This window comes from Protopterus annectens, chromosome 5.part0 (genome assembly GCF_019279795.1).
Source record: "Protopterus annectens isolate FY-2018-M chromosome 5.part0, PAN1.0, whole genome shotgun sequence".
In the NCBI taxonomy this organism is placed as follows: Eukaryota; Metazoa; Chordata; order Ceratodontiformes; family Protopteridae; genus Protopterus; species Protopterus annectens.
Window position 1 is genome coordinate 786,601,647 of NC_056735.1, and position 26,186 is coordinate 786,627,832.

At 42.4% G+C, this 26,186-nt stretch overlaps 1 protein-coding gene across 2 annotated transcripts in view; it reads right to left on the bottom strand.

Annotated features, from left to right (window-relative positions):
• The window catches only part of WDR73 (WD repeat domain 73), a 400,526-nt gene that overhangs the window by 273,811 nt on the left and 100,529 nt on the right, over window positions 1-26,186 (bottom strand). For both annotated transcript variants that reach the window (XM_044072627.1, XM_044072626.1), the window contains exon 3: window positions 23,206-23,294. In XM_044072627.1, the coding sequence (XP_043928562.1) occupies window positions 23,206-23,294 (89 nt within the window). The remainder of the gene's footprint in view (window positions 1-23,205; window positions 23,295-26,186) is intronic.

Below are 26,186 nucleotides of genomic sequence, written 5' to 3' on the forward strand. Positions count from 1 at the left end.
CAGGCACTTTGTAAAGACCCTGGGTGCAGTAGATAAGCCAAAGGGCAGTGCAGAGAATTGGTAATGCATTAAGCCAGCCTTGAAATCTGAGGTATCTTCTGCATGATTGTCTTATTGGGACATGCAGGTATGCCTCTCAAGTCTAAAGTCACCAGCCAAGCATTCTTGCCCAGCATGGGCAGAAGCTGCTGCAAAGTCAGCATTTTGAATTTTGGAATGTCCAGGTATGTATTCAAAATCGATAAATCCAGTATTGGGCGCCAGGCCTTGCCTTTTCTGGGTACCAAGAACAGTCTTGAGTAGAAACCTTGTCCTTTTTCCTGTTCTGGTACTGTCTGAATGGCCCCCATATCCATGAGGAGCGTAACTTGTTTCTGTGCCTCTGCCCATTGAGTTTTTGGCAGATCCGGCCAACCATTTGCCATTGGCAGAGTGTGGAAATGGAATATGTATCCCTGTGATACGATGTTTAGTATCCACTTGTCCTGGGTTATTAACTGACAATTTTGAGCAAAAAGTGCTAATTTTCCCCCTAAGGGTGCTGCCAAAAGATAAGTGCTTAGTGTAGGCAGAGGGAAGTCAATGGGATTGCTTTCTGTAGGTTTGCGTTTTATCTCCTACAGATTTGGAGGTGGAAGCACTCCATTGCTTTGACCTGTATAAGTCTTGCGCCTGGTATCTGGAACCCTTAGGGCGTCTGGATTTGCCCCTCTGAGCTCTGTCTGACACAGGAAAGGACCATTTTTTGTAGGCCAGTGTCTACTGAATCTTGGTGGCTGCACTTGTAAGAAGTCTAACAGTTTGCATGGACTTAGCTTTGCCTTCCATTTTCTTTAAAACCTCGTCTGCCTTAATACCAAACAAAAAATCATGCTGTAAAGGTGCATCTAACAATTTAGCATTAAAATGATCAGGCAAATTTTGTTCCTTTAACCAGGCATGCCTCCTAATCACAGATCCAGTAATTGCGGCCCTGCAGGAGGCCTCTAAGGAATCAAAACCACATTGCAAAGTATGCTTTCCAACTTGTTCAGCTGCATACAATAATTCCTGCAATTCTTTATTTTCTGCACATTCTGAAATCAACATCATTTTCTGTTTCAGCAATCCCATAACATGTTGTTGGTACTTAAGCATATGGAATTGACAGTTTAAGGCCCTGATTGCCAAGGTTGCAGATGTATAAACCCATCTGTCTAGTACCCTTGAATCTCTGTCAGAGGGGGCATGATTTTTTTGCTGTTGAGGCCTTAGCTCCCTTTGGACCCTGTGAAATAGTTTCAGGATCAGCAGCAGGGTTTCTAAATAAAAATGTATGTGAGTTAGGGACCCTGTAATATCTGTCAGGCTTACTGGGAGCCGGCGGTAAGGAGTCAGGGGTCAAGCTTGACTCCGAAAACACATCATCCACAATGTCTAAAATAGGGGGAATGGCTGAAGGCTTGTGCTGAGGGAGAAGAAGGAAATCCCTGAGCCTCTTTTTTGATTCTGAGAAGTCTTGACTCTCCCAGTGGAAATGCTCCCTCAAAGTACACAAGGTTTCTCTAAATGAATAATCCTCAGGAGGAGATGCAGATGGAATAGACTCCTCAGCATCTGAATCCTCATAGGGAGGTATAGATAATTCCTGATCAGAAGAAGAATCAGAAGAAATAGAAACCTGATCTGAAGAGTCATAATCAGTGTCTTGCCTAGGCCTCTTATCTGGAGGGGGATGGATACCCCTGATCAAGGTAATAAGGTCTTCAGCCATTTTGACCATCTGTTTTTTAGGCATAGAGGCCTATGCACATGGCTCATGCATCAGTTTTTTAGTTTTAGAAGTTGCTTTTGTCTTTGGTTTTGCAGCTATCCTCGGTTTGATATACAAATGTTGAGGTCTGAATACACCCTCAGAAGCCGGTGCCTGTGCAGTGGCTCCAGACCCATCCGAGGGAGATACATCCGTCGGTTCAATACCTTGAGTATCTTGCGGCATGCCGGACTCCACATGGGTGTTGGTAGAGGCCGGCGACTCGAAGGTAGCGGGTATCAGGGGCTGCGAAAGCGCCTCACTGAGTACAGGCGAACCGGCGACTGGCTTAGGAGAAGTTTCATCGGTTTTGGATCTCAGCTGCCTTTCTCTATCCTTTTCTTTGCGTTTTTTTAAGTACTCCAGTAGTCGGATTGCTATAAATCCATTTCCAATATACTTTGATGCAAAAATATACTGACGCTTAATAGTGCTTTGGTTAAATCTAGCACAAGACCGACAGCCAGGCACGTTGTGATCAGGGCCTAGGCAAGGAATACAGTATAAATGGAAATCCTTATGAGGCATTTGCTTCCCACAAGTAATACAATTATTAACTTTTTCTGACGTTGGTAAAAAGCAAGAAAAAAGTTTCCCCAACGGGGTACTTAGCTTTAGTGAAGACTTCGGTTCTGAAACTCAAACTCGAATATTTCAGTAGTCGGCCGACCGGCACTTGCAAAATGCTTCTTCTTCGGGCAAAGCGCGGCAAGAAAGACTGAAGAAAATGGCGTTGGCTGCATGTTTTATACCCCTGACGACCTGACGTCATGGAAGAGAAGACAGCAACCAACGCAGGACCCAAGACTTTGGAATTCAGGCCAACTGATGTTAACCTGCCAGCAGATTACCCAAATGTAATGACTGCAACAGTGAAACACGAAGAACATCAGGTGCAGCAGCCAATGTCTACAGCACACAAAGCCTCGGACTGGAGTACAAGTAGCTCTGGCCCAGAGTCACCTTGTAAGTACTGACAGTCCCACTGAGCATGTTCCTACAATTAGCTAACTTAGCTAACTTAAGTGCAAGTTTGCTGCCTCTTCCTCACAAAGACCTGCTATGTGGAAATATGTCTGTACATACACATATATGTCTGTCCCTATACCCTCACACATGATTAGTGTATCTATCAGTACGTATCACATATACATATGATACAAATATATACTTAGCTATATAAATTACAATAATACATAGACTCCCACATATAGCTACATAATACATTTACATAACGTGCACACACAGCAACATTTAAAGAGACATCCCTGTTACACACATTTATATATAAATATAAAATATATATATATATATATATATATAAACTAGATATATATGGGGATGTACGAATGTCCCCACATACCCTTGGATTGTTGAGGATATTTGCACTTACACATCACAACAGTTGTCCTAAGGAACCAGACCAAGGCCACAACAGTATATAATCCACTCACCCACAGAACCCTGAGTCTGTGAAATGCCCCCCTGTAGACAGACACAAGTGAGCAGGTGTTGTAATGTACAATGGTTACAAAGCATCCCTTGGACAAGCTATATTGTCCCTGTCCATATGACTGCCTATCTAACTGCAACCAGCCACATATGGCCATACTAGTAACTGTACACATATAGCAGGGATATTAACAGGTATCCCACTACTAGGACACTAGATACAATAGCAGTACCAAGCAGTATCACTCTGCAGGCCCCATGTGCTGTCTAAGACAAGGTCACTTTGCGTACTCCACAAGTACTGTGCCTGCATTCACATAAACAACAGACATAACCTGTGTTGTATGTGATAAGTACTGCAAGCTACTAGTAGATACTTAAGGGTTCAAGTCTAACATCAATCAGCTGTGTGTGTGAGTGTGTGTGCCTAAATATATCTCCTTGCAGCACTATGGACATGCTCACAGAGCTATCTCCGTGCAATGGTTATGCATTTTATGGCCCTGTGACTAGCTGCTGGCATCTACACTGCCACTACAAGGCCTGCTGATGGCATCCACCTTAAGAATGCTGGATGACACTCTAATATCAGATAAACTCAGTGGCGCATGTGATAAGTACTGCAAGCTGTAGTGTGTACTAGTCGATTGGCAGGTGTTCTAATCTCAACATCAGCCAAGTGTGTGTGTGTGTGTGTGTGTGTGTGTGTGTGTGTGTGTGTGTGTGTGTGTGTGTAAAATATATCCGCTTGCAGCACTATGGACACGCCCATAGGGACTATGTCCATGCAATCGTTATGCATTTTATGGCCCTCTGACTAGCTGCTGTCACTAAATTACCCTCCTCTACATAAACATAACTGATGTCTGCCACCTGTCTGACCCAGACACAGGATATCTGCAGATGTGTCATTTCCATCACCACACCTTCTAGATTTGTAAGTTCAGAAAACCCAGCTGACACGTAGCCAGGGTAGCAGACCTTATCACAAAATACGGATGCATGATTATGCTGACTGTCCCCATTGCCCCTGACAGACTGTTCTACACATATGCACCAAGGGAGCCATGCATTTATACTGCTGTACCTTGCAGATGTCATATTTCTTCTGTGCTGCCATGCCTTGTTGTGCCGCTGTAATGCCACCATGTGTTCATAGTTAATCCAGTCAGATTCCTTTAACAAAAACATACATAGTCTGTGACACACCTGTCATTCTGTAACACTACTGCCTGTCCAACATCATGCAACAAAGATACACAAACTGTGATGTGTAGTCATGACACATGACAGCACACAGTTCCTGTTGTGGCCCACAACAAGGGGCAAGGCAAAACAATACTGCACTACACAAGTACATGTCAAGTTATATAGACACCCTGTGCATCAAACACATAGAAGCATTTCTCTGCATCGATGGCATGGATGGCAAGGATGTGGCATAGGAACCATCATGTGCAGAGGGTGTGGTGTGGGGGTGCCAGAGGCCTCGGCTGTGCCAAACAGTTGACAGCATGTGTGAGTCAGGAATGAGTGTGTGTTATATGGGCCATGGAGAGGTGCCGTGTGTGTCTGTTGCTGACCTGCATGTGACAGTGGTGTTTTGAGTGTGTGCATGCACACAGTCAAGCCCAGTGCTAGCGCTACACATGTGTATGTTGGACAGCTGTGGACTGTACATGGCAGATTGGACAGTTCACCGTCTCCAGCAGCGAATACGGGAACCAACGATGCAAGGAGTAGCACTGGCACCACCTTTACCAAGATCAGATGAGGTGACAGTACCTGATGGTGACTGCTGTCTCCTGGGGCCGTGCCCCCTCTACGGGACCACCCAGAAATACATGCCCATGGCCTGCCACATCGTGGTATGGACAGAACACTTCCCTCTGTAGTGCTGGGGGTACTGCCACTACAGGAGCCTAACTGTCCATGGCCAAGTGGACACTCAGCAGATGATGTTGCTGACCTACAGCCAAGTGTCCGACTCCCAACTCCAACCAGATGGTCCAGCACAATGTGTGGTCCAAGACAGACACTGTCTCAACCCACCATCTGTCCGCTGCATCAGTGAACCGATCCAGTGTGTCCCCAATGTGATGGAGGCCATCATGGAAGGCAGATTGTGCTGCGGCCATAACCCTACACTTCCCACACCCCTAACTCTAACTTCACTTTCTTACAATAACTAAATATGCTCTTTCTTTAAACTACCTTTAAACATGCACCTCCATGACAGCATAAATAATTTCTCTGTATGTAAGTATGCAATGCAAAAGCTACTTGTGAGCTTCATTATTACTGCAATCACAATGAAATGTCTTGCTCATATAATGCATATTTAATACTTTTTGAATTGCTGTTTCACTTGAATACTAGACTGAATTGCCAACTTGTGTATATGCCATCATTTATTACAACAAATACTTGTCTGATTGTGGATATGTGTAATTGCCAATGTACTACTTGGAGCTTTTCTCCCCGGGCCTCCACTAAAAATTGGCACATACCCAGCTGTACTTTCCCGGTAAACAAATATAAAATAAAACAAATAAATAACATAATAAGTAAATAAATCCATCTGGTGTTGCTTCCAGAATATGCCTGTGCCTCCATGATGGCCCGAAACATGTGCCGAATGACCCATGATGTGACATCTGCAACAGGTAGTGGATGGAGAGCTGTCCTCCTATGAGTAACACTGTCAGTCTGCCTGTGTGGGACCTCGCCAGCTCACTGAAGCCATAGATGCCACACTGTCCTGTTCAAAGTCACCACCCTATGACTGTCCAATATCTGTGGCCTCTGGGGGCTCGGTATGTGTGAGCATACTGACTGTGTACGGTGACAATGGGGCAGAAGAGGAATGTCAACCTCTGGGACAGATTCAGCCCCCAACAACCCCACCTGTGCCTCACTATGGCCACCATCATAATCAGAGAGAGTGAGACACTGACATCAGGTAGTGAGCGGGACAGACTCCAACCCCGCTTTCACCTGTGAGAAGCTAGACAAAATCAGTACATTACTACCTGCACTATTATGTATGGTAATCCACACAGACCCATACAGATGAGGTTCCACATCTCCTCAACTCTGCTGCCATGGACAACAGACAACCTCACATCAACATTCACAGACAAGTCCAGGCCTTTATAGCATACACTTCAGCCATATCCAGTTAAAGTTGCCAGTACAATCTGCTTGTAAGGCATGCAATATGACACTATATGTGATAGAACTACACAAAACCCAGTACACCTATCTTAAGAATGATATACAAGTACTAGTGCCACTGCCACTGGTATGTACCATCTCCCTTTTGTGTATGAAGAGGCATCTTGGAGTAATTGCCTCATATATACCAAGCTGTGTAGCCACTCATAACTATAAGTGCATACGTGTTGATGGTCGTTCAAATACACACCTGTGATTACAGAGTCTGTGAACCGTAGTTAACTGTTCCAGAATGGAACATACAAATATTCTAATATGGCTAAGCACAACATTTGTACATAGGGCAATATGGCAGCCCTTAACTTCCATAGGGTATATATGATCCTTAAAAAAAACAATATCACACTTACTAGGTACAGGACCACAGACTTGGACCACACCTGATGGACTTATGAAAAGGTGAGTGAGAGGTATTATCACCACCAAATGTTGCAGCACTACAAGGTAATATGTGCATATATCCACATGTACAGTAGCTACTGTGATAATGGCTATATTGCTGATGTTCTGAGTACGTGTGCACAACTGTGCATAAACCCCAACCCCCTCCCAACGCAGATAGACATGACACGTGGTGGTGGGTGGTGGGAGGTTGGTATAATGGTTAAAGTGTTTACCCTATAAACATAAGGTACAGGGTTTGATTAGACTTATAATAGGCAGTTAGTCCAGTACTAATCTATGAACCTATGAACTACTGCACAAGATTCTAAGAGGGTGGCCTAATGGTTAAGGTGATTGCCTTACAAACACAAGGTACAGGGTTTGAATCTCACAGGGGGATTGGCTATAGCTTAAAAATGGCTGTATAAGGGCAGTTAGCCTAGTACTAATCTGTGAACCTGTGAGCACCCACATACTGGTATGTACAGCCTGCCACAACATAGCATAACACTGGTGAAAACAGTAAGCTTACCTGGACGCTCCTCTGCTGTGAAGACTGTGGCACCCACCTCCATGATGTATGATCTGATGGATGCCTGGGAGCAATCAGGTGCTCCTAAGTACATCAGGAATTCCTCTGTGGCTGAGCGGTTGTTCCATCGCATGTCCTCCACCAGTGGCGGCACAATCCCTGGCAACAGCAGATCCCCTTTGAAGCGCAGTATTCAGCATGTCTGTGGCCCGGTGTCAGACCTGCTCATAAGTCCTGTCCTGTTGGCTAATCTGACTGACATCCCACACAAGGTGTGCCCACAATGCTGCCCGCTGTTCCCGATTATGCCTCCCCTGGACAACAAGACCTGATGATGCTGTCTCAGGCCATCCAGTATTATGTCATTCTCCACATGTGAGAAGGGGTATGTCTTCTGCGGTACATGGTTCCTGAAAGACAACAAATGGGGAAAACATTACAGGACCACATATGTGGATGTACACTATGTACAGATCCAGCATGCCCATAATGGTCTGCACTATGCACTGCTCCCTCACTCGTCATACTCCACATTCTGGCAACACACTACATGTATGGATGCCACCAAGACAATAGCAAAAGAGACTCTGTTTGCCGTGACAGATTCTGCTGTATGTTCATACACCCAGCACTGCAGTCTACTGTGGTGCCAGACAAATAGTGTGCTATTACATGTGGGACAGTGACTGAATGAGAGGAGGTGAATTACAATACATTGTTTGATCTTACAGGAGTGTACACCCTTACTTATTGTCACTGTGTAATATGTGTAATCCACTAGCTTTCCTACAACAGCCAACCATTGTAGGAGGGATTGACAAGGACAGAGCTAAGGTGTGATTGAAAATCAGGGACAGTTGAGAGGTATGCCTGTAGGCGTAGGACAGCAGAGTATCAATGACATGTCATTACCATACATCTAAGACAGGCTTACTGTTGTGATCTCTATTCCCATACCTCCATCCTCCCATCCGCATCCTGTTATATGGAGACATCTATTACATACTTAGTGAAGTGCAATACTCCTTTGGTGAATTTTGCTTCTGGTAATCTTTTGGAAATACACTCTATGTGTGACTTAAGTCTCATACAGAATGGTTCCCCATAACCAGCTGCTTGCCTTTTTAAGGGACGGCTTATTAGCAGGTAATTGCCTCTGTACCAATCTGTGGCTTAGAATTGCTAACTGCGGCCAAAACAGCTGAATTGCACTATCATTGGCCAATGACAAGCCAACAGAAAGGCTCATCCAGACTGCTGTTATTTTTGTATTACTGTATTGCCTTTCTATATTTTGAATACTGTAGTTTGTTTTCTTTACTTTGTGTTTCACAGTGCAATATATACAAGGCCTTCATATGTAGACCTGGGTCCCTTTCTTAGTTGTTAAGAAGGACATTACTGAGGTGTGGAGAACACAGCATCGCAGAGGGTAGGTACCATAACTGTCAACTGTAGAGATTTATGGAGGATGTCCACAGTTTTGCCTCAAATGTGTGGTCAGTGTCCCATGACACTGTGGTCATTTGGCAGCTCACAGGCAAACATTGTGGGCTGAGGTCAGTAAAGAAAGAGACACGAGTGCCACACTTCATACCCATCACAAAATGAATGGTAATGCAATAGCTGTTAGTCTATAAACTTGCTCTCTTTGTAAGAGCAAAACCATTACACATGTCCCTATCTGTGGGCCTTTGCCCCCCCATTACATATGTCTGTGTCCATATCCCTTGTTCTAGGGGGTTGGGAGGTATGGTAGGTCTGTAGCAGCTACCTTTACATACAGCTATGTATTCTACAGGCTGCAGTTACTGCTGCAGCCTAGCACACATAGAGGGGAGTGTGGACACTTTGGAGGACAGCAAGCTGTACATCTAACTGTGGCAGCTGTGTCAGCCCTGTCATTACGGCACAGCCAGTGTAAGGGTACCCTGTACAATCCAGTTGAGGCATGTCAATAAGGAACATCTGTTATGCAACAGTGCCAGTAACAGAGTAGTAGGCAACATATAGTTAGGCTACACAGATATGTGTTGTGTGCCCCAACCTGCTGGCCTTTGACTTGCAAAACTGGGTAGCAGTTCATTAACTGGAAGTAACCTGTGCAGATTAGTACTGCATGACTCAGTCATACTTGCTGTCTTCACAATAATGTTCATAAGTTCATAGGTAGGTACTAGGCTATCAGCCCTAGGGTCTGTACAAGCCTAGCCATAAAGATTCCTTGGCTTTCGCCACCCAAAAATTATTTTCCTGTGCTTCTGTCGAGCAGAGCCACAGAAGTGATCCCAGGGGTGAATTTCCTGTCTCCCATCAAATCGTCAAGATTTTTCTTAAAGAGGGCTAATGAGGTGCTCTGCTTGACATAAATGGGAAGACTGTTCCAAAGTATGGGGAGTCTGTGGGACAGGAACCCCTTCAGCATGTTTTGTTTATTGTGGTGACAAGGTTTAGGTCCCTGTAGCATGTGGCTTGGAGGGATTGGGATTTCTGTAAGTGTAGCATGTCCAACAACTCTGGGTTTGACATGACTTTGTATGTTAGGTAGAGACTACCTTTGAGTACGCGATATGTGAGAGAGCAGAGCTGGAGTTTTTTTAGACGGTCTGGATAGGGCATCTGTTTGAGGCCAGTGATCCCCTTTGTGAGGTATTTCTGTGGCCTTTCCAGTTGTTGTAAATGTCTTGTGAGGTACATATCAAATGGGGCATTGTACTCTATAATAGGTCTAATGAGGCATGAGTAGAGAGGAACAATCACCTCCTTTTTTCTGGATGAGAAACCTTTTGTGATGAAGTGTGCCACATAGAAGGCTTTCCTGATTACTGTGACAATGTGGTTATCAAAGGAGAGACTACTGTCCACCTGTGTCCCTAGGTCTCTTATCATACGTTCGGTGTTAAGTGGACTACCACCTATGTGGTAGTTCATGGGCACAGGGTTTTTCTCAAAGGGGATGACTATGCATTTTTTGGTGTTGAGCTTCAGACCATGGCTATGACAACAGGCATCTGTCTCAGTAAGGCCCTTTTCTAGAATGTCCACATCATTTGGGGGATTCAATAATGGCTCCCAGTTTGCAGTCAACTGCAAACATTTTTAGCCATAGACCCTCTGTATTGGCTTGAACTTCAGAAAAGTAGATGCCAAACAGGAGTGGACCCAGGACTGAACATTGTGGTACTCCACTTGTAACTGGTCTGGAGTCAGATTTGGAGTCGGCTACTTTCACGGTGTGGGTTCTGTCAGTGAGCCAGCTGGCAACCCATTGTGTGACATAGGGATTTATGCCCAGTTTAGTGAGTTTATCTATGATTCCAGAGTGGGGGATGGTGTTCAAGACTTTGGCGAAGTCTAGATAGGCTGTGTGAACAACCTTACCCTCGTCCACGGCTCTAGTGAGTGCTTCAAATAAGTCAATCAGGTTTAGGAGACATGATCTGCCTTTCACGAATCCGAACTAGGTGGGGTCCAAAGTTTAAAGGTTACCTATGTCTTCGTTTATAAGTTCCATGATGATACGTTCCATGGCTTTGCAAATCAGGCTTGTCAGGCTAATGGGGCAGTAGTTCCCGGGGTCTGTGGTGGATCCCCATTGTGGAGTGGGATAACCACATCTGTACGCCATTCAGTAGGCACAAAGCCTGAAGTGAAGCTATGACTGAACATGGTACTTAGGTGGGGTGCCAGTTTGTTTTGTAGTTCATGGAGAACACAGCCTAGGATGTTGTCTGGTCCCATGGATGCTGTATTCTTTGCTTTGGAGAGTGAGATTTTTACCTGTGTGGCCGTGATTACTGGGACTTGTATTCTTCTGGTATTGAGATGGGCCCTTTAGGTGGTGAGAGGGGATGAAGTTTGCACTGAATCTATCTGCCAGGATGTTGGCAATATCAGTTGGGTCTGTAAATTTAGTGCCATTGTGCTGTAACTCAGAGCAGATCTGAGGGGATCACGTCATTCGCCCTGCTAGACAGGGGTCCAGGGGAGTAAATACTGTGGGAAAAAATGGCCAGGGAATTGTTATGGCTAGGCTTGTATAGGCCCTAGGGCCGATAGCCTAGTACTGATCTATGAACATATAAGTGTTGCCATTGAGATTCTTGACATAACTATAGAATGCCTTATGATTGTCTTTAGAATCTGTAGCGATTTTGTTTTTGTAACTAGCTTTGGATGATTTTATGAGGGATCTCAGCTTCTTACTGAGGCTGACAAGGGAGTTTTTCCAATCTTGGGATTTTACTCTTTTTTGCAACAGTTTCTTCCTTTTGTTGTAGAGTTTGTTTATGGCAGGGGACCACCAGACTGGCTTCCTTTTTTGGGAGGAGAGTGTCTTGGTTCTGTTTGGGATGGCGCGGTCCATGCACACATGTATGTGTTCATACAGTGCATTGGTGTAAGATTCAGCAGTCGTATTTCTACTCTCCTTCTGCATGGGTGGCGTGAAGTTTGCCACTTCTGTCTTGAGAAGCACGAAGTTGGCTTTGGAGAAGTTTTTTACGGTGGTTACCTTAATGGAGGTTGGCGGTGGGATGAGGATGTCTATGGTGATTAGCTGGTGGGGTTATGGATAAGTTGATCTAAGGCGTTGGAATTTATGAATTCCAAAAATCGTTGGGCAAAAGTGTTGGTACATGAGTAGTTTTCCCAGTTAATTTTATTTATTTTATTTTACATTTGTTGACCGGGCTAGTCTATCTGGATATATGTCCATTTTCAGTAGAGGCCCGGGGAGAAAAGCTCCAATGAGTATTACACGGTTTAAGAAGGTGTTACAAAAGAAGTAATAACAAGTATAAAACTAACAGTAAACAACTAGTATATAATTTTTTTTTTTTTAATCAGGAAATTGCATATTACGATCTTAGAACCAAAAAATACATAAACTACAACCTACGTGATGTGCTTCACAAAAATCATTACAATACAAAAAATCAATACATAAATTTTATAAGAGGAATGCTGAAGTGTAATGAGAGGTAAAGAAAAGCTAAAAGGGGTGTAGAGAGAAAAAAATAGGGAAGAAGGAAAGTAAAGAAAAAAGGAGAACAGAGTAAGTCTAGTTATTTTTCCAACAGAGTTTGAGAACAGGCAGTCACTTGCAGAGTTATTAGGACATAGCCTTTTTATTGAGGTACTGTGTAGATGGGTCTAAATAGTGGGGGAGAGGTCTGGGATCAGATATATGAGGGTTGATTATACCATATTTTCCACCAAAGTTGGAGAACAGGCAGTGCTTGTTGAGTTATAGGGTGTAGTAGGGAACAAAATGGCAGAAGACAAGAAAATAAATAGTATTAGTCTGGGTTACTACAGGGCATAGCCATTTTGTATTGAGATACAGTTTTAGATTCATTTTAAAAAGTGGGAGAGAAGTCAGAGATGAGATATCTGAGGGTAGTTTATTCCATATTTTTCCAACAGAGTTTGAGAACAGGCAGTCACCTGCAGAGTTATTAGATATAGTGGTTTTGATCAATAGTTTGTCTGAAGAGCGTAGCTGTTTCTGATTATAATAAGGTGTAATGTGGCAAGAGAGTATTGGAGTTTTGGTGGGTTGGTGCAGGGTTTTGTGGGCTATTATGAGTTGGTGAAGTTCGAGCTGATTAGGAAGTTCTAGCCAACTTAGTTGTTTTAGGTTCAGGCAGTGATGAGTTCTAAAAGGGGCTCCTGTAGCAAATATTATTGTAAGATATTACTAGCTTATTGAGGTTTTTCTTTGATAGATTGGTGTATATGGGGGAAGCATAGAATAAAGTAGAGATTAGGTGAGTTCTGGCTAACGTAGTTTTTGCAAGTGGAGTAAGAAAGGGTTTAATTCTGTAGAGGGTTCCTATTTTTTTGTTCACTGATTTTATAGTAGTGTTGATATGATTGTCAAAGTTTAGATTGTTGTCTATTGTTATTCCTAGTAATTTTGTGGTAGCATCAGGAGAAATGATAGTACTGTCATTGGATGTGATAGTGAAGTGTAAGGGGATGTGCCTTCGGGTAGGTGTGAAGAGAAGTAGTTTAGTTTTCTTGGGGTTAAGTAGTAGGCAGCGATGTGAGAACCATTGTTCTACAGTGTTAAAGGCTTTTTGGGTAAGAGACTGGAGTTCTGTTTGAGAGGTAGATGTACAGATAATGGTAGAATCATCTGCATATTGAATACAGATAGTATTTGGGATAGCTAATTGCAGGTCGTTGATAAAGATGGAAAAAAGAAGTGGGCCTAAGATTGAGCCTTGTGGCACCCCAAGAGAGATGGGAAGATGATCAGAGAATTTTTCCAAAGTACTGCCTGCTGTCGGTTTTCAAGGTAAGATTTAAACCAAGTTATGGCAAGAGTATCAAGTGAAAGAGAAGTCAGAATGTGCAGAAGTAGTTGGTGGTTCACCATGTCAAAGGCTTTAGATAAGTCGATGAAGAGTGCAGATGAAAGACTATTTTTGTTGCGATTAAAGTTGATGGAGTTTGTAAATGAGAGCAGTGCGGTGGTGGTACTGTGGGAAGGTCTAAAACCATGCTGACAATTAATGGTTAATTAATTAATTAATGGTGTGGTAGTTGAAGTTGCCCGGTATTAGAGTATTTGGCTGTACCTTAATACTTTCCAGTATGTTAAGAAAAGTGGAGTGGGAGTCATGGGGCATGATGGGAGATCTGTAGCAAGCTACAATTTGGATTACAGTCTTGCCTAGTGTTAGGTGCACCTGGAGAATCTCGGATGCATTATGTTGGGCAGCTAGCCCGGAGATGTGGATATCCTTGGTGAATATGGGCACACCTCCGCCTTTAGTGTTTTGGTCCAGGTTAGGTGGCCGAAAGGTGTGGTATGAATTGTAGCCTGGTACTGCAGGGTGCTCTCTGGAGCCTTGAATCAGGTCTCTGTCACTGCACAGATGTTGATGTTCTCCATTTTGAGGAGTGCCTCGAGTGAGTGCATTTTGAGGTTTAGACTTCTTAACAGTGAGTAGCATTACCTTCAGTTTTTGCTTGCTTGTACCTGTTATGGTTGTAATTTTGTCATTTGAACCCTGCCTAAAAAAGGCACTATAAGGTTGGCAAGAGCCTTTGCTAGTAACCGGAATCCCAGGGGCGACCAGTGCAAGCCATCTCTGGTAAAGCATCGTGGTCTGTCAAGCATGTCATCCCAGGCAGACAGATACTTGATGCCCTTTGAATGACACCAGAAACTTTAGCCAATTGTTGAAGTCAATCATTTTGTCCTAGTACTATGGTATCATTCTGGGCAATGACAGGATGCTACTCAGGGCTAGGGTCATACCTGCCTGGGCTACAAGATCCGAGAACTCCTCCATGTCTCTTTTCATGTAGTCCAGGGAGGTACGTCTCAGTCATTCACTCCAACATGGCAATGATAGAGTCATATTTGTACTTGTTGTGGAGTGACCTGAGTGCGTTCATTATGTGGCGGTTCCAGACACCCAACATGCAGCTGACTGTAATTTTCTCCTTGTTTAGCCTGGTGAGTGGGACATCAGTGTGCCTGAATATAGAGTCACTTATGACTAGTGTGCTGGGTACATTGTTTTGTCTTAGTGGCTGAGGTTGGGTGCCACACTGGTTTAGTGAGCTATGTGTCGGTTGGGTTGTGTTGGAGAGTGGTGGTTGTTTGCATTTCAGCTTCAGAGGTCTCTGTTGCTTGGGCAGATTTTTTATTAACAGCCTCCGTGAATGTAGGTGTGTGTTTTGTGTTACTATGTGTGGGTTTTGGTGGTGTAGGTTTTGAAGGACTATGTGTTGTGCATAGTGTGGTGTGGGTGTTTACCTTCTCCTCTGACTGACTAGTCCAGTCTTGGCTGGAGAGAGCTGGGCTTCCAGCTTGGCTATGTAAGTGCATCATTCACAGGTTGTAGTGTTGGGTAGTGGGAGGAGAGGGTTGTCAGTGTACATGAGGCAATTGCTAATTTGCCCTAAGATGCCCAGATTCACCAGCTGGACAGGGGAAAACACCGTGAGCTGACTCTTAGACATGCCTGGATAGGTGCTTGTTTATTTAACTACTAGAACTGTTTTCCTCTTTACTTAGAAAGGAAAGTTGAGTGCTGTAGCAAATTAAAGAATATCTAGTGCTTACAATGAGTTCTATGCAAGTGCTGAGCTCAAAGAATAAGGTTTAAGTGCTAAAACTGGAAAACTGGCTAGTTCTAAGGGAAAATATGAAGTGCAGACTTTCTAGTGCCGGTAATAGTTTAACCCTAGCCAAGTGGTGCTGTGTGATGCACAAAACCTGTGCAAACATGGGTTTTTAAGCCAGAAAGTTGAAAGGGATAGAAAGCAGCCCCAAACGGCCAGTGAGGTACAATTCCTGAACTGGAAGCCCTCTGAACTGCAATACAAAACTGTATTTGAACCTAGGACTATGTGTGGCAAAATGTATTGCATGCATGGCATTTAACAGACTGAGCTACTGATTCACTGCAGAATCATGTGTATTTGCAAGATATAAGTGCACATATTCAGGCTGTGAGAAACATTTCTACATCCATCAGTATGTGCATGGCTTTATATGGTTACATTTCTGCACCAGAGTCCCAGTTGTACATGTACTTTGCCACTGATGCCTTAACAGGGTTGCTGATAAAAGGGCACATACACCTGCTATCACAGGTATTACATCCATTAGTATGTCTTTGGCTGTCTTTTGGTATATTACTGCACCAGAGTCCAAGGTACACTCCCATTCTTCCCATTACTTTTTATTTCAGTTACATGTCCAATGACTGTATGTGCAATCAGTATGTTTTGCTGGAAAAACCTGTTTTAATTAAGCTCTGTGTGGCATAGCGGGTTAATGGAGTAGGCCCTAGTTGAGAGGCGCCTGGGTTTGAAACATGGCAGAGGTGTTTATTTTCTACATGTAACTAACAAAGTAATAAACACATTTAAACATTAAAGCTCATTTAAGCTTAGCTAAGGAAAGCAGTACAGTGCACTGCACTGTGCCATGCAAATCCACGCTAAAAATATGAAGAAAAGAAAAAGGGGGTGATAGCAAAGTGGTAAAATGCAGGCAAGCAGGGGGAAATACATAGTGAAAGGCAGGTATAGGAAAGAACCATAGCTATCCATTTCTTGTAGAGCAACAGCTGTGCACTTTGTTAGATTTTGTACATGCATTTGGACTCTCAAACCCCAGAGAGAGGGGTGAGGACAACATAACTGCTTTGTCAAGCCAACTGGATCAAATTACTTTGTCCAGTGGGCATGCATAATGGAGAGCTACATATGGGGCGATATTTTGTTTTTTGGATAGGTGCCCATTTTTTTTTATTAAGGTGAGAGTGGAATGTTGAGGTAGGGACATAGGTACATGTGGAGAGGTAAGTTGGGTAGGAGAGGATGCATTAGCAGACAGACAAGACAGCAGACAGGGGTAGTGGATGACAGATGAGGTGGGTAAACACCTTGGATGGGGAGGGAGTGGTGGAATCCAAGTCACATGTGCCTCCAGATGGCAGCAACCTGACTCACTTCCCTATCCATGGGACTGTCGGTACTGCTCCTTCACTGCCTCGAGAGGTGCTGTGCTGGAAGCTGGGAGCCAGGGCAAGCATGCCCCACCAGGTCAGCCTGTGTGCTCTCAATCTGGCACAGGCAGTGCTCATAGCTCTGGTGAACAATCCTGCGCACTATGACTGGCAGTTGATTCTGGGTGACTGCAGCCCCATCGCCACTGCTACCAGGGGAAGGCCGGGACCCATTCCCTAAAATGGTTCCACCCAACGCCACTGGTGGTGCAGGGGCAGCGGAGGGGGCACCACTGACCTGGATCCCAGATGTGCTAGGACCTAGTGCCAGGGCCAGTTGAGGCAAGGTAGGCAGCAGATAACCTGGAACCGGCCTACCTTGCCGTGCTGTGGTAATGGAGGTATAGTAATATGTATAGGTTAGTTATGAACAAAATATTGTCAGTAATAACAGCATGCCAAAACATTGGAAATAACCCAATTACATATCAATGCATATTATGTGAAACACAACAATAAATACAAAACAGTCAGTATGTTAACAGCATGCCAGTAACAGTTACAGCATAAGGCCAACAGAATAGGTTATTTAACAAGATATGTTAATATGCAACTAGTATAAAATATAGCAATAATAAAACACATGACCCAACATACAGTTAATGTACTAACATATGTTAAGAATAAGCCATAACCAAGAATTAACAATAATAATTAAATGAAGATAAGGGGTGGGGGGAGAGAAAAAACAGATCATTACTACCATTGGAGGCTATTTACTTGACAAAATCTACTCTATGGGCCTGTGTTTTCTTTGTGTGTACACTGACTATAAGTCCCCTATAGCTGATGTAGCACGTACATACCTCTTAAGCTATTTGCATGGGACACTATGGGCCAAGCAGTAACAACTGTGGGTACGCAACTACACTGAACACTTGCACATCAGGTGGACTTACATAACTACCAACTTGTCCTGTGGGCTGATGTGGTGATACCTTTGCAATCTAGGCAATCATTTCAATGGTAATCCTGTGACAGACAGATTACGCACTACTTATTACATAATGTGAAATTGTGACACTTGAGAGACATGTATGTGTACAGTACATAAACTAAACAACTGTCCTGCCTTGCTTGGCAGGCATGGGAATAGAACCCACTAGCAGTGACTGCAGGGGACATCTGCACAGAATGTATGAATTGACTGCAGCAACTTTTAACAGACACTCCAGGCACACAGCCATACCAGGATTACACATTTTATTTCTGACTGCATATTGCTGAATTTTCACATTCTTGCTATTGATTTTAACAGTCTGTGACACCTAAACACACAATTATTTACTCATAACATGGGCTACCTCACCCATTTACCTGTACATGACTGCTACTGTAATATTTTGTGCTACATAGCACTGGAGTAGAACCCTGGTCTATGTGTGGCAAAATGTACTATATACAGAGCATTGAACAAGCTGAACTACTGAGTCACTACTGACTGACTGATATTTGCCTAGAGCTCACCTGGAACCAAAATATGACCTGGTAATACTACTACAGTGTTATACTAGACCTGCAGTGACAAAAGAACTCACATGCATGAAATGCGAGCATAACACAGAGAGTAGGTAAGCTGCACATCAGTATAAACAATGCTGGTGTACACAATTTATTGTTAGTGGTTTGAAATATCTTTGAAGTCAACAAACAATATCAGCTCATGGAGTGGGCTACCTTACCCATTTACCTTTATTACCTGATGTCTGTGGATGACAGAGAATTATGTGAAGAATACTGGCCCAGAGACAGCTTTGAACAGTACTATATGAGTTAACCAATACAATTTGCATCCATTTGATTAGCATTCTACAGCTATTACAGTGTTATACTTGACTGAGCACCTTACCTTACAGCCTATAATGCATACAGCTCTACTGCAATGGTTACAACAAGACAATCCTGATGTACACCATTTTTGTTGGTGTCACTGGTATTGTTTCATGTTTTAATGCACAACAGTTATTATTTATTTCTTGCAATACAGCTCTAATTCCACGTTTATTGCACTATAGACTTTATTGTATACAGTAAACTCTCAGTTAACCGGCACCCATGGGGATTGGTATATGCCAGATAAGTGCAGTTTTTGGTTGCTTGAGGGTTACTATTAAAAAAAGACCTGACAAATAATGTACCCTATACTATACCATACCATAAGCACTGTATTGATTTGAGTTTAATATTGAAATACAGTAATTAAAAGCTTGGCTGGAATAATAATATTTTAAACTTATATTTCCGCTAGAAGGTATGGCACATGGAATAGTTTTCAGTGGCACTCTGAGTGGATTAGAATTTAATGAATTGAAGAGAGAGAGGGAGAGAGAGAGAGAGCTTGTAAATGTATGAAAGCAGAAGTGACTGTGTGTGAGGGATCAGAGGGATGTATGAAAGCTAAAGAGTGTGTGTGTAAGACATCAGAGAGAGAAACAGTGAGTGAATACATGTATGAAAGCAGAAGTGAAAGTATGTGAGAGACTAGAGAGATGTATGAAAGCTGAAGAGAATGTGTGTGAGAGATTGAAGACAGAAAAAGTGCGTGAATGCATGTATGAAAGCCGAAGAGACTGTGTCCGTCTGAGAGATCGGAGAGAAAACGTGCAAACTGACTAAGAGGGTATGGAGCAAGTGTTGACATTTCAATGATTTGACTTGTTTGGTTTGACTTGTTCTCAAGTTGGGGAGAGGGAATTTATCGGCATCTCCCTTTTTAAAACTCTAAAAATGTAAGATATGTTCCTACAGGGGGAAACAGAAAATGCAACACAGAAAACACTGAATTGTTCATACAGTGCTATATTTCTTCGATTTTTTTTTCTGGTGCTCCGGTTTCCTCCCACATCCCAAAGGCATGCAGTAGGTAAATTGGATACTCTAAATTGGCCCTAGGTGTGAGTGTGTGCATGTGTGTGCCTTCTGTAGAAGGTTGAGCACCAGGCTGGCAACTCAACACCGTAAAACTCCGCTGCCAATCATAAGCAGACAGATGATCCGCTGTGGTGACCCCTAACCGGGAAAAGCCGAAAGAAGAAGAAGAAGTTATAATGAAGCTCCGTTACGTGAAAATAAAATAAGTACTTACTTCATTTTAATGGAACTGTCATTTGATGCATATTTAATGGGAAAGTAATAGCAGCAACAAAGTTTTGCTAAATTAACAGTTGTTCTATGATTCTGTGATACCTGATAGTGAGAAGTTATAAGCAAGAATAAGCATAAGAATATATCAATAATTTTATGTCTGATACATGCAGTTAAAGTAATATAACTTCAGCTAAAGTGCTATGTTTGCAAAAGTGTTACTAAGGCATCCAGATGCTAAGCTACTCTGTCAGCAATCTATTGCTATTCTGTATATGGTAAAATTTTTGTAGGTGAACATTCCCTAACAGCATATGTTTGAATGATCACTGCTGCAGTACCCTAAGATATACAGGTTACATCCTTACCAAGGATATAACAGCTGGCCAGCTTCCAAAGCTTCAAGGCACCTTCCGCGCACCCAAACTGTTAATCATCTTGAGCAGAGATGAGAAAAAAGTTAGGTATCAGTGCAAGCACACCAAAGCTTTCCTGCCACCACAGAGAGCATTCCTTTGAGGGCTTGACAATTGATGGTCAGCTAACACTGTTCCTTGGCTGGGCAAATAAATTCCCTCCAGGGAAAAACTTCCACTGTATGTATCCAGAACTCTAATTCTCCAGGATCCTCCATTTTGAAGGATGGAGTAATTATCTGAGAAGGGTTGGAAAGCTGGCACAAATGAAGTTCCAGGTAAAACCATACAGGTCTGTTTGACTCTCTCAGTCTACTATGGCTACTTTAACATACCCAAACATGTTAGAAACACCAAAGCCTCCTTTTGTTCTTCGGTACATACATCTTTCTCCTATTCATACTTGGTTATGTCCCTTCCCATATTTAGTCAAAAATCAGGAAACATTTTGTCCTGCAATTTATGATCCCAGGAAGGCATCAGACAGCATTTTAAAATGATCACAGGAAACTAATATGACACACTGAAATGCTGAACAGAAAAAGGGGACAAAGACTGTTAGCAATAAAGAAAATGGGGATGAATTTGGTTTCAGGTTCATGCTCCAAAATGAGTTTCCCAGTTAACAGTGAAATGTTATTGGTGAAGCATCGTTTTGAAACTGTATTTATTTGTATACTGGATAGCACTGTTATTTGCTGATTTCACTAGGAATTTTACTTTGATGTTGTTGGGCATACAGAAGCATCTCTGTGAAAAGACACAATACACAATGTGCTACACTGGCTCATGTGAGGAAGTCATCATAAAAAGGAAGAGGGATCATATATTATTAAATGGCCTACCTACACATACACAGCATGACTTTAATCATCACTAACCTTTTCATCTCACATTCATCATGACCCTACCAATACCAGCTCTTTAAAGCAAAATATAAAAAGATTATGTTCACATAATCTATGCAAGCACTTCTCTTCTAACACAGTACTTATGTAAAAGGATTACATGCAAACATTTTTTTTGTGTGTTAAGACTACATCATCAAACTACAAGTTATGCATCAGCAAGCTCTGAATCATGATTTGTAACGATAAGCTTTTTTTTGCAGGGGGCAATTCCACCACTCCCATACATTTGATACTTGTTATACCAGCTCTACAGTTACACAGCAATGGAGTAAAAGTAGTGTACTGGCTGCTTGCACAAACAAAATGCTTGCAGTTTCAAGTAATGGCTACAAAGACAACCCGGCAAATCCTCCTTAAGTAAGTACACTCATCACACTGTATGATAACTCACAAAGACAAAACTGCATCCATTTCATTAACTCACACAAAATCTAAGACGAATGTCAACATCTCAATACAATGAAACTGATGTGAAACAAAATAATTGATAAACTGAATTACATTAGCTCCATAAAATCCTACTGAGGTATTTTTAATAACTAATGGCAGGAGCAAACAGGATAGCTGATTTCATAATGCGGACAGAAAAATACTGTTTGAGACTGGAGAATATGATTTGATAGACCACTACGACTGTGCAAAATTCCATAATAATAATAATGATGATGCAGCCCCCCCCCCCCCCAAAAAAAAAAAAACACTTGTTCTCCTTCTACTGTTACACAGTTTACTACCATAAAGTGAATGAAGGTGCTTTTATCCTTCTGAAGGCAAAACCAAAAGTCCTAATGACTCAATTTAAGAATATTTTTAAATGGGGTCTATATTTCCAAATTGATGTGGCAGAAAGCCAAACACCGTTTCATTGACACATATGTGTCAAACTCCTAGGTAACCGAATGGCCAGATCAACAATTAGGCCAACTACACACGACACACCATTACAAACATTATAAAGTGGGGGGCTTTTTATACAAACTCCGAGATCGCACTACAGTGGAGAAAAGGGCAAATTCACAGCAACAGCCACCCGATTTTTTTCCCTAGAAACAAAATAGGTGATCTGGCCGTTCGGTTACCTGGGAGTTCGACACATATGTGTTGATGAAATGGTATTCGGCTTTCTGTCGCATCGATTTACTAATATAGACCCTTTTAAATGCAGTTTAGCCACTGCCCCATTTCTTCATATAATATAAATTATGTTTCAATTAATACAGGCTCAGCTCTTAGAAGTTTAGAATCTACAAATAAAAACAAAAAAGTAAACAGTTGCCAAAAAGGCTATACTGTTCAAATGATGTTAGCCAGATGGTGTAGTAGGATAAAGCCCTGTCTACAACCCACACAACCCAGGTTTGACTAGCAGCTTGAGTGCTTAACGGAGTTGGTATGGAGGATGGGAAGTGGGGAGGAGCCAAACATGGGTTGCAGCAGCCCTTTGAAAGAAAGGATAGACTACTGACTTGGGAGAATGTGTGTGGGTCACTGTGTCATCGACTGAAGTTATCCCTCAATGGACAAGCGCACAGCAGCATGAGCTTGTGATGGGGAAGGTCCTGAAACAATCAGCTTTGCATGCCCCTTTACTCAGTGGAAGGGGATTTCAGTAAATAGTAAAAATGTCCTTACTGCTGGGATGCCAGCATGAAGAAATGCATCCCTCATAGCGGCCTGAATGATAGCTCCCCAGACAGCTCTCTCTTGAATGGCCTCTGCACTAATTAGGGGAAGCCTGATGGTCGGCATGGGGTCAAAGAGATGCAAAAAAATGTTTATTAGATCTTACATAATCAAAAACAAAACAACAATTTTTTCCATTTCAAAGTAAAGACAAGTGATGAGCATACTCTTTTACCTGACTATCCTTATTATAGAGCTTCTGAGGTAATGACAGCTGTAGGATTTCATTTTTTTTCAAGAACTCACATCCAGCTACACAGACATCTAAAAATAAAATATCCGTTAATAAAGTGTTTTACAAAACATGTCTTATAAAACGGCAAAAAAGGTAACTTACAAACCATGTGCCTCAAACAGAATTCAATGATTAAAAGAACTACAGAAGCTGCAGACAATCACAAGCTAATGACCAACTGCATGCATTTTCATGTTCAGTACAAAAATAACCTTAGTAAACTGCTTTGTGTTCGGTGGTAACTTAAATGTATGACAGCTAGGTCAGTACCTCACTCGGTTCGCTGTATAGTCTGACAAACGTCAGCTAAGCATCTGTCTGACTTAAGTGCATAAACATGAAAAAAGAAGAAAAATATCTCTACAGAGAATCATTGGCAGAAACAATTTGCTCTCCCGTGCCCCCATACACCCATTCTCTTTTTTATTGCCTTAACAGATTAAATCAAGAGGCACTAGGGGGAGTCCCAACTACTTTTCTTTCATTTGATGTGTTATGCTTACTTGGAAGTGAAATTCACTTTCAGTGGATTCCAAGAGAGAAAAGCTTCACCGTAATGGCAGTTTACAAAAACTACTACAACTGACTTCTTCTTACTGAAAAATATCACATACAGCTTCTAACATACAGCTTTCTAACACTAATTTTATCCTGTACGTAAGACACAGTAATTGGGATATATTGTGCATTAATGCTGCTTCTCAGTGAGTTTCACTGAGTGTGTCAAATATGAGTACATTTACCCAATAAAAATAACGAGTAATATACATCACATGGAACTATAACATCTTGTGTGTGAAAAACTGTGGAATATGTCTTTCAATGTATCCACTGGTGTCATATTCAAACAGAAAAGCAGCCAGATTAGCATTTTTGACAATGAAGCTTGTACAAAAGGAAGTAGTCCTGAAAGACAAAAACAGAAAGTTCATTCCAGTAGTCAAAGGCCTGTCATGGGGTTGAGCAGTGGCTCAGCCCAAGGATTTGTGATTCTTGAGGTTTGAAGGCTGACTTGGGGCCTAGAGTGAAGGCAGGATGAGTCAAATTCAAAAGGTGATTTTGTTTGTGGAGCTCAACGGAAGTCATAGCAAGGCCTACAGCTATTAAGTTCTAATTTGCAGCCTGTTGTGGGAAGGACTACGAGACTGACCTTATCTGGTGAAATTAGCTATATGAATTCTTCGCCTTACTTTAAAATACTGTAAACAATGTAAATAGTTTGTGAACTGACAAAGTGAGGTATATTTTTTTTTTCTTTCCTCAAAAATAAACCTATTTTCTTACATACCTGTACTTCCAGTGTTTTAAGTCTTATAATGCATACACTAAGAACCTTTCTTGAACTTTAGAATAGCTCAACTACTGTTGCTAATTTCTGGGAAACAGAAAGGAATGCTAGTGATAATGTGAAGATAGAACAGTCAGAACAGGAAGGAATGAGTATGCTGTACTGGAGGGAATGTACTTGAAGTATGCCGAGGAGAGTAAGTGATGCAACATGTGCAGCTGTTGAGATACAGTTGATGTCCTTACATTCACTGCTGCAGTATTCTTAATGATATCGGATTCCCTGCCACAGAAGCCAGACATCTGGACAGTCTTCCAAAGACTTCTGAATTTAAAAGGCATTCCGAATGTCACCATACGCTCCCTGTGCAATGGAGTGCATATAGGTGACATTCAGGTTTACCAAAAACAGAACTTCTTTGCTGCCAGTCTGAACTTGTCTTTTACACCATCAGTCCATTTACCTGCGTCCATCTTCTGCCAATTGAACGCATTTTTGTTCTTCAGGGACTTCCTATGCCTGTTTGTTGTTTTTGCAAGATAAGTGCCCCATTGGGGATTGTGTTTTTTCTTGTTTTTTTTTTTGTGTTCCTTGAGGTTAATATCATCCGGGAAGGGTAAATGCCAGTGTGAGAGACATATTCCCCATAGAGATCGCCATAATAAGTGTCTTTTTTGCTTAGATGCTTCTCATGACCATACATCTTGTTCTATCTGTCAGACGTTTGTTCCTAAAACCCTTCACTGTAGACTTTCTTCCCTTTCCTTGTATCTTGAGAACAGGCCTCTTAATCTACATGCTAAAGATACTATGGAAGGAATCTCTCGAACCATGGGTCAGCCATTATGGAAGAAGAACGGGAAAAGGGTACAACTGGAATCTTCCACTGTCCAGCCTCTGCCAGGTGTTTCTCCCGAGGTTGTTATGAACCCAGAGGCAGGCCCAGCTGTGTTGTCGGATTTCTCTGCTGCGACCATACGGGAGGCCTGTGACGACCCGGCTGGCAGCTCTTCCGAAAAGGCTTTGCAGGCATCCATCTCAGATGTTCAGAGGGAACTCCTGGGGGAGTTCCACAGTTTCTAATTGAGGAAGACGTTCCTCCTATGGTTCCTGACTGTAGTCCTGGACCTCAGCCTTCTTAAGATGTTCCCCTAAAAAAAGAAACAAAAAAAATAAACATACTTCTTCTGCTTCTAGGGATCCATAAAGTGAGTGGCAGACTTTTACCTAGGGGTTATTTTCAGCCTTAATGTCCTCAAAGCCTCTTAATGGGGTTTCATTTCCTGCTCCTCCTTGGTCCTCTACTCCTCTTAAAAACCTAGAGACCAGGATTCTTCTGAGGATGAGTCGGATTCTGCTGACAAATCCCTAACTTATTCTACTCAAATTCCTTCTCCTTTGGACTATGGGTCAGAGAAGGAGGAATCTATTAGTCCTGATGTTCCTTTGGAGGAAATTTCAAGTGGGATAGTATTCAGGTCTCTAATATATAAAAGGTACTTCATAGTGTGGAAATTCTGCCCTCTGTTTATGGGCCTAACTCAGCCTCTTTAGAAACATCTTCCCATTTTAACAGAGGTTCTTTAAGACCTCTTGTCTCAGAGTACTACTCAAGAGGAGCCTGTGTCCCAAA